The sequence below is a fragment of the Epinephelus lanceolatus genome, chromosome 13, assembly GCF_041903045.1.
Source record: "Epinephelus lanceolatus isolate andai-2023 chromosome 13, ASM4190304v1, whole genome shotgun sequence".
In the NCBI taxonomy this organism is placed as follows: Eukaryota; Metazoa; Chordata; class Actinopteri; order Perciformes; family Serranidae; genus Epinephelus; species Epinephelus lanceolatus.
The window spans coordinates 814,004-822,500 of NC_135746.1; the positions used below are offsets into that span (position 1 = coordinate 814,004).

The 8,497-nt window shown below is 46.4% G+C and overlaps 1 protein-coding gene across 8 annotated transcripts in view; it reads left to right on the top strand.

Annotated features, from left to right (window-relative positions):
• Nucleotides 1-3,002: 3,002 nt before the first annotated feature.
• The window catches only part of cdc42bpb (CDC42 binding protein kinase beta (DMPK-like)), a 63,589-nt gene continuing 58,094 nt past the window's right edge, over nt 3,003-8,497 (top strand). For all 8 annotated transcript variants that reach the window (XM_078173610.1, XM_078173615.1, XM_078173611.1 and 5 more), the window contains exons 1-2: nt 3,003-3,714; nt 5,153-5,244. In XM_078173610.1, the coding sequence (XP_078029736.1) occupies nt 3,546-3,714; nt 5,153-5,244 (261 nt within the window). In that variant the 5' untranslated portion in view covers nt 3,003-3,545. The remainder of the gene's footprint in view (nt 3,715-5,152; nt 5,245-8,497) is intronic.

An 8,497-nucleotide genomic window follows, 5' to 3' on the forward strand; every position in this document is an offset into this window, starting at 1 on the left:
TGAGGAAATATTGCTGCTGAGAAAAAGAGTTTTCAGGCTCCTGTTAGCCTGCGCCGCTAATCTCCTTACAGCTAATCAGCCTCGTAATACTCTCCACCCCCCCACCCCCCATTCTCCAGCTGGACCATCAGCAGGACGGATGTCCACCGCAGTCACGGTTCATCTGATGATTTCTGATGAGGTCAGATTCAGACAGCAGACGGACTGTTGACATCTGTAAAGAAGAAGAAGAATGAGATGAGGGGACGTCCCCACAGTGTCTCCTGTCAGGGGACAACACTGGGTCCATCGGGGTGTCTTCAGGGACGCTCCATCATTATTAAACCACAGTGACAGAGAGTTAACTCAGACTGAAGAGGTTCAAACTGTCAGTCCACACACTCTTAAAAATGAGAGTTCCTCCTGAAGGACTGAGGTTCTACCCAGAACGATTCACCTCTGAAGAACCTGTTTTTGAAGAAAGTGATCTTCAGAGAATCTTTATAAAACTAATGAAACCCATTTCATCCAAAGAACCCTTCTTCGTGGTTTATCTTCATGGTTTTTTGTGATGAAGGGTTCCATTAAGAACCCATTTTAGGAGAAAGGACTGTTGAAAGATCCTCACCCTAACATATTTCTTTTTTTAGGGATTCTGGTCCAACCTTTCATAAATGGTTCTTGGTCAAACCCTCTGACAGATGTCCATGTGAAACCTTTATGAAAGGTTCCACATGAGATCACATGGGGTTCTCCTCTGGGGACAAGTTGAAGAACCCTATATGGTTCTAGTTAGTACCTGTATATCTCAGAGTCTGGTATGTTCACCTGATGTCCTGACAGTCGATGGATATTTGGAGCAGAATTGGATTTTGGATTTTGTGTGTTGGCTCGTTGGCTTTTTAACAAACAGGTCCAGAGGGTCCAGGTTCACAGGACTCTGTCCAGGACCTGTTTCTCTTCTCCTGGACCTCCTCAGGGTCGTGTTCTGTTGAATGTGGCAGTGATCACACCTGTAGATCTGTTCTCAGGTACGTGATGACTCTGTTACTGTTCACCTTCATGGATCAGAACACGATCACGGCCCAGGACTGGATGGGCGTGTGAACCAGTGTGACCAGTCTGTCCTCCACATTAATGTGTCCAACACCAGTGACATGTTTACTGGTTTCAGAGGAGGTCCTGCCGTCCTGCTCCTGTGTGATCAGCAGACAGTCGTGGCAGCTGTGTCTGATGACATCTGAAGGACAAACCAACACCTGAGCTGTTTCAGGAAGCGGAGGAGTCTGGATGTCGACAGGACGATGGAAATGTTCTGTTCTGCTTTTATTGAGTCCGTCCGTCTGTCAGTTTGTAAACCTGAGACTTGAAAACAGGAACAAGCTGGAGACAGTGGTGACGCTGTGACATCACTGGTGTTACTTTGATCACCTGCAGCATCAGTATGGACACAGGGTCGCCTCTGACGCTCGGTCGCTTGTCTTTTTTTCTCTGTTGTTTGTTTGTAAATTTGATTCACTGCCTTTTAATTGTGTTTCAGCAACATGTTAAATGTCGTGTTCATAAAACTGTTGAATTGAACAGAAACACTCGGAGTGACCTGAAGGACGACGTGTTCATGTTCTGAACACTGGAGTGCCACCGTGTGGCAGAACATCACAGCACTGCTTCACATTATTGATCATTAATAATAATTATCCAGATAAATCACTAATATGTTTAATGTATTAATTCATTTATTCACTGAGTGTAAAATATGCAACATGTAAACATTTGAACTGTGGAGCATAAACAACAACAACAACAACAGCAGCAGCAGCAGCAACAGCAGCAAGTGACTGAGTAAATAAACAACAAGTGATTTAATAAATACATAACTTTAAAATAAACATATCTTGTGATGATGTCACACAGATGATGTCACACCCTGGTGTTCCACTCTTGGGGTGGGGGCGTACCAGTCTCTCCCGGCTCCTGTCAATCATGGCATGACGTCTTGTATCCAGAGCGTTTCCGGTGCAGGAAGGCGGGGCCACCGTGTTCCTTAGGGAGAGACAGACAGGTGAGTCAGGTCAGCACAGAGCCGCAGGTACCCACTTCCGGGAGCGGGACATCATCCTTCAAAGTAAAAGCACGGAGAGTTTTGAACGGTGAATATAAAATGTTCTTCATGATTTTATTTTAATCAGTTAAACTATGAACATGATTAAATGTTATGATGAGGGATTTGAACACATCACAACTTTATTAAACAGTCATGACTCACACATTCAAATATTATACATATAGCCTATAAATATATTTCAAATAAAGACAAATTATTTAGAATTCATAATTAATCTTTTTTCATTAAAGTTCTGGAGACACTTTGATTTGATCTGTTTTTATTTTATTTATTGATTTTTTCATTTTACAGGCATCTTATGATATGAAGCTTAATCCTAAATATGAATATATTTCTCTGTTGAATCGATGTATGTCATGTGAGGGTCAGAGGTCAGAGGGATGTCATGTTTTCTTAAAATTAACACCGTTTATCAGCCACAAACTGAAAAAACAGAAAGTATAGTTGGAGTTTTAAATTGTCAGCGGTTCCTTCATGAGTTCTGTCAGAACAAAAACAGAACTTAAAATAGTGATATTTCATCAAGATCATTTTGTTCCACGTCTCACAGTGACGATGCATATTATTTGTAATATCTTAAGCACTAGTGTTAGACACTAGCATAGCGCACATTTTTCTTTCTGTTTTATTTTATTGCTTTATATTTACATACTCCTATTTCATATTATTCTCATTCGTTACCTCAGAGCAACTGTAACGAATCACAGGGACTGAAAAAGTTTTCTGATTCTGACTTTGTCCAAAATTTTGATTAAACTCTGATTAGTAAACAACAGTCCCTAAACAATAAATAAATCATGACGTCAGACTGCTCCTTTGCACTGTGCTGTTTTATTGTGAAACTCCGGGAGACAGGAAGTGCGCGTGAATGTCTCGCACTTGTTGAAGGATCCGATCTGAGTTCAGCCATATTCCCACTGACCAGCCACACCGGCAGCCTGACCCAAACTACCGAAAAACCCTCCCTAATCCCCCCGCACGCTCCTGCACGGTGCTAACGGGGACCGTAGGTAAAGCCGAGCCGGTACCGGAGCTCCCGGATGTTACCGAGCTGATACACCGACCCGCGGACATGGAGCAGCGGCGGCCAACCTGAGAGAGTCGACGGTCTGACCGACATCCCGAGTTCTGAGAGGAAAGTCCAGATTTACCGGGATTAAAGCCGATGTGCAGCACGGACAGACGCGGGCCTGCAGGCTGAACGGTTCTCCACACGACGGAGCGACGGTAACCGGCGGAGACACACCGACTCACCGACACGCAGACGGCTCAAAATGTCGGGAATGTTTTCCCGGAGCTAACGAGCTAGCTGCAGCTAGCAGGCTGAGCTCGGCAGGACTCGGCAGGAAACGGAGCCTGGGCGGCGGGTAACACTCGGACTGAGCGGCGGGGCTGGTGACGGGCACAGGGCGGGAGCGGCGGGTCGGTGTCCCGGGACAGGATGTCGGCTCAGGAGCGTCTGAAGCGGCTGGAGGAGCTGCTGCTGGAGCGGAAGGTGGCGGGATGTCTGAGTGTGGAGGCGCTGCTCGACCTGCTGCTCTGCTTCTACACGGAGGTGTCCCACTCCCCGCTCAAGAGGGAGAAGCACGTCACAGACTTTCTGGAGTGGGGTAAGAGCCCAGACCCGGTCCTGGTCCCGGTCCTGGTCCCGGTCCCGGACCCGGGACCCGAGTCCTCCTTGTTTTATTCTAGAAAGCTTTTAAAAATAAACTTCAAGAAGGGGCCCTTCAGAGGCAGCGCCAGGTGCTCCCTGGAGGCCAGGACATCAGGTGGGCTCCAGGGAGGGTCAGGTGGGCTCCAGGGAGGGTCAGGGGGGCTCCAGGGAGGGTCAGGGGGGCTCCAGGGGTTCTAAAGGGGTCTTCAGTGACACTTCAGGGTCCTCGAGGGAGCTGTCGTGTCACCTCAGGAGTTTAGAGCTGATGTTTGAAAAGAGTCCAGACTGAGTGGGTTTAACATGTCCTGTGGGGGACTCAGGGGGGTGGGTGTGTCCAGGGGTCCTTGAGTAGTTCCAGGCACCTTCAGAAAGAGTTCTGGAGGAGATTCAGGGATCCTTGAGACATGAGAGGGGCTCCAGGAGGATGGGGGGGGGGGTGGTCCTGTCTGAGTTGATGGGGGGCTGTGGTGAGTCTGAGCTCAGTGGACGTTGTCCCACTTCGGTCCACTGTGTCCTGGTTCAGTCTGTCCCTGTTAAACGTGGTCTGGCCTGGTTTGGTCTGGCCTGGTTTCAGGAGCTGTGTAGATGTTCCTGTTTCTCTGACTGATGCAGTCAATCGGTCGATTGCTGTATTGATCACCGTTAATTTACTGAGTTAGTGACTTTTGTTTTTGACCTTTAACTAATGATTGTGTCTGTGTTTATTGATCCATCAAACGTTTATAGAACGTGACAGACGTCTGTCTCAGTGTCTCAGAGTCCAACAGGAAGTCCACAGACGTCTCTGTTTGATTTAAATATTTAAACGTCTCGTCCTCAGATAGAGACGAATGAAGGGAAAGCAGTGAGTCTGATTAATCTGGTTTCTGATGAACGTTTCAGCTCCGTCTCTCACTGACCTACATTTACCCAGAAAGCAGTTTGCTATAAATAAACAATCTGAAACCATCAAACCAGACTCCAGTCTAGATCCTGTAACTGGTCAGACTGGGACGATCCTGTAACTGGTCAGACTGGGACGGACGGACACGATCAATATTCATCAGAATATTCTGACTGACAGTGACGACCAGGAGACATGAAATAATCAGAGCACTGAGGTCATGAACAGTTTGATGAAAGGAGTCACATAGTCAAATAACTGATGGGCGATCAGTGATCATTATCAGTTATTGATGAGACTGTTGATCATATTTAAAATTATTGATCCTGTTGGTCAGTCTGCAGCTTCATCAATACTCCAACCTGTTTACTCCCAAAGAAAGAGAATTATACTTCTGTTATATTTTAATGATAATAATGTGTCCTCCTGTCCTCTGTGTCCTCCTGTCCTTGTGTCCTCCTGTCCTCTGTGTCCTCCTGTCCTTGTGTCCTCCTGTCCTCTGTGTCCACAGTGAAGCCGTTCACCACCACAATAAAGGACATGCGGCTGCACAGAGATGACTTTGAGATGCTGAAGGTGATTGGACGAGGAGCTTTTGGAGAGGTAAGACTTCCTGTTGACCTCTGACCCTGCCCATCACCCGGGGGAGGGGCTAATGTGTTCTGAATCACACAGCTTGTGTCTTATTACTGTCAGTGCGTCCTGCAGCTGCTCCTCAAACAAACGTACTGTTACCTGCAGTCTGCACGTGATCAGGACAGATACTGTCTCATAACATCACACCCTGAACTTTGACCCTCCTGCTTCTATATCCGTTACCGTGGAGATAAATCAAACGCCATTTACTGATTTCGTCAGACAGAGGTCGACCTGCAGATCTCTGATGATGTTACTCTGTGACGTGTGTAGTTTAACTTTATAGTTGTAGATTCAAACAGATGATATCAGTGATAGTGAGATCACGTCTGCAGCTCTTCTGTCCTGATGTTGTTGTTGATCTTTATGATTATTTTGTTGACCTAAACAATTAAAAGTCCTGTTATTACTGTTCGACTGGTCATTGGTTACTTTAATGTGCTGTCGTCCATCATTATGACTCCAGACAGATGTCAAACTGTCATCTGTTTGCAGCTCAGTCGATGTGATGTATCGTTCTCTGTGCAGAGGATTGTGGGTCAGAACAGACAGGAAATCATGCTGCGTTACAGACTGTAAAATACGACCTGATGTCGTAGAACATCCTGGTGTTTATGGCACACTGACTTTGACAGACTCTGTGTTGGGACACAGGAAATCTCTTCCTGGCGTACTGTATGGTGTGGGCACTAGAACACACAGAAAGTCTTCTTTACCACCTCATCCTCCTGCTCCTCCTCCTCCTCCTCCTCCTCCTGCTCCTCCTTTTGCTCCTCCTCCTCCTCCTACTCCTTCTACTTGTGACATTTTAAATTATAATTAATTAATGAAGATCAAAATTAGCAAATAAATGTTCAACAATGTCATTATTGTTATTATAAAACAAACATTACTGACATTGACACAAGTGTCAACGTCTGGTACTCTGGCAGTACTCTGGCAGTACTCTGGCAATTCTCTGGCAGTACTCTGGCTGTACTCTGGCTGTACTCTGGCAATTCTCTGGCTGTACTCTGGCTGTACTCTGGCAGTACTCTGGCAATTCTCTGGCAGTGCTCTGGCAGTACTCTGGCAATTCTCTGACAGTACTCTGGCTGTACTCTGGCTGTACTCTGGCAGTACTCTGGCAATTCTCTGGCAGTGCTCTGGCAGTACTCTGGCAATTCTCTGGCAGTGCTCTGGCAGTACTCTGGCAATTCTCTGGCAGTGCTCTGGCAGTACTCTGGCAATTCTCTGGCTGTACTCTGGCTGTACTCTGGCAGTACTCTGGCAATTCTCTGGCTGTACTCTGGCTGTACTCTGGCAGTACTCTGGCAATTCTCTGGCAGTGCTCTGGCAGTACTCTGGCAATTCTCTGACAGTACTCTGGCAGTACTCTGGCAATTCTCTGGCTGTACTCTGGCAGTACTCTGGCAGTACTCTGGCTGTACTCTGGCAGTGCTCTGGCTGTACTCTGGCAGTACTCTGGCAATTCTCTGGCAGTACTCTGGCAGTGCTCTGGCAGTACTCTGGCAATTCTCTGGCAGTACTCTGGCAGTACTCTGGCAATTCTCTGGCTGTACTCTGGCTGTACTCTGGCAGTACTCTGGCAATTCTCTTGCAGTATTCTGGCAGTATTCTGGCAGTATTCTGGCTGTACTCTGGCAGTACTCTGGCAATTCTCTGGCAGTATTCTGGCAGTACTCTGGCAGTACTCTGGCAGTACTCTGGCAGTACTCTGGCAATTCTCTGGCTGTACTCTGGCTGTACTCTGGCAGTACTCTGGCAATTCTCTGGCTGTACTCTGGCTGTACTCTGGCAGTACTCTGGCTGTACTCTGGCAGTACTCTGGCAGTGCTCTGGCAGTACTCTGGCAGTACTCTGGCAGTACTCTGGCAATTCTCTGGCTGTACTCTGGCAGTACTCTGGCTGTACTCTGGCAGTACTCTGGCAATTCTCTGGCAGTACTCTGGCAGTACTCTGGCAATTCTCTGGCAGTATTCTGGCAGTACTCTGGCAGTGCTCTGGCAGTACTCTGGCAATTCTCTGGCAGTACTCTGGCAGTACTCTGGCAGTACTCTGGCAATTCTCTGGCTGTACTCTGGCTGTACTCTGGCAGTACTCTGGCAATTCTCTGGCCGTACTCTGGCAGTATTCTGGCCGTACTCTGGCCGTACTCTGGCCGTACTCTGGCTGTACTCTGGCTGTACTCTGGCAGTACTCTGGCAATTCTCTGGCCGTACTCTGGCAGTATTCTGGCAGTATTCTGGCCGTACTCTGGCCGTACTCTGGCCGTACTCTGGCAGTACTTTGGCAGTACACCAGCAGTACTCTGGTACTCCTCTTGTAGTACTCTAGTGGAGCTCTGTACTGAGAGAGGCCGTCTCTCCTTCCTGTGTAGTAGCAGGAAGTTGTTCCAGTTAAATGTGGCTCTGCATTTCCTGTTTATAGCGCACAGCTTCCTGTGGTCTTCCTCTGTGCTTCCCACAGGAGCTCAGTCTTTTTGTTTTGTTTTTTCAATAACCTTTATTGAGTCAGTCAGGAATGTAACTTTCAGTTGATTGGCTCTCTATAGCCTGACATCTGCTAACAGCTAACTGGTTAATGTTTAAGAAGAAATACACAAAATGAGGTAAAATAAAAGAAGAGCTTTCCCTTCAGTCCGACGCTGCTTTGACTCAGTGAGCTTTAACACCACTATCACAGCGCTTTCAGTTTAGAGGAGGAGACATTTTAATGTTCTGGGGAAACTGTGGTGTGAATGCTGGATGCTGAAGAGGCGACACTAATCAGCACTGTAGGAGTGAGAATCACCAGGGGATCTACGATACGATATTATCATGACACAATATTACTGTGATAGTTAAATATGTGGTCATATGCTGAGTATTGTGAAAAAAAATATATTGTGATTTATTACCTTTCTATCAACTGTAGATTTTGTCTCCAAAGAAAAACTGTCAACATCTGTTTTATCTGATAAGATAAAGTTTCAGTCTGTTCGTCTGACTTCATTTTATTGCAGCAGTAAAATGAATCTAGTAACTGAAAAATGACCTGATTATATTATTGTAGTCGGCTACCTAAAGATTAATTTGTATTCGTAATATTAATAATAACATGTCATCATTTCCTGTCAGCTGTGGGGGGGTCGTTAGGTCCGGCTATGTGTGAACAGTTAACTTCAAAACGTCAGTCAGATTCATTTATATTTCTAAAAGCAGCTTTGTCTCAGAACTGT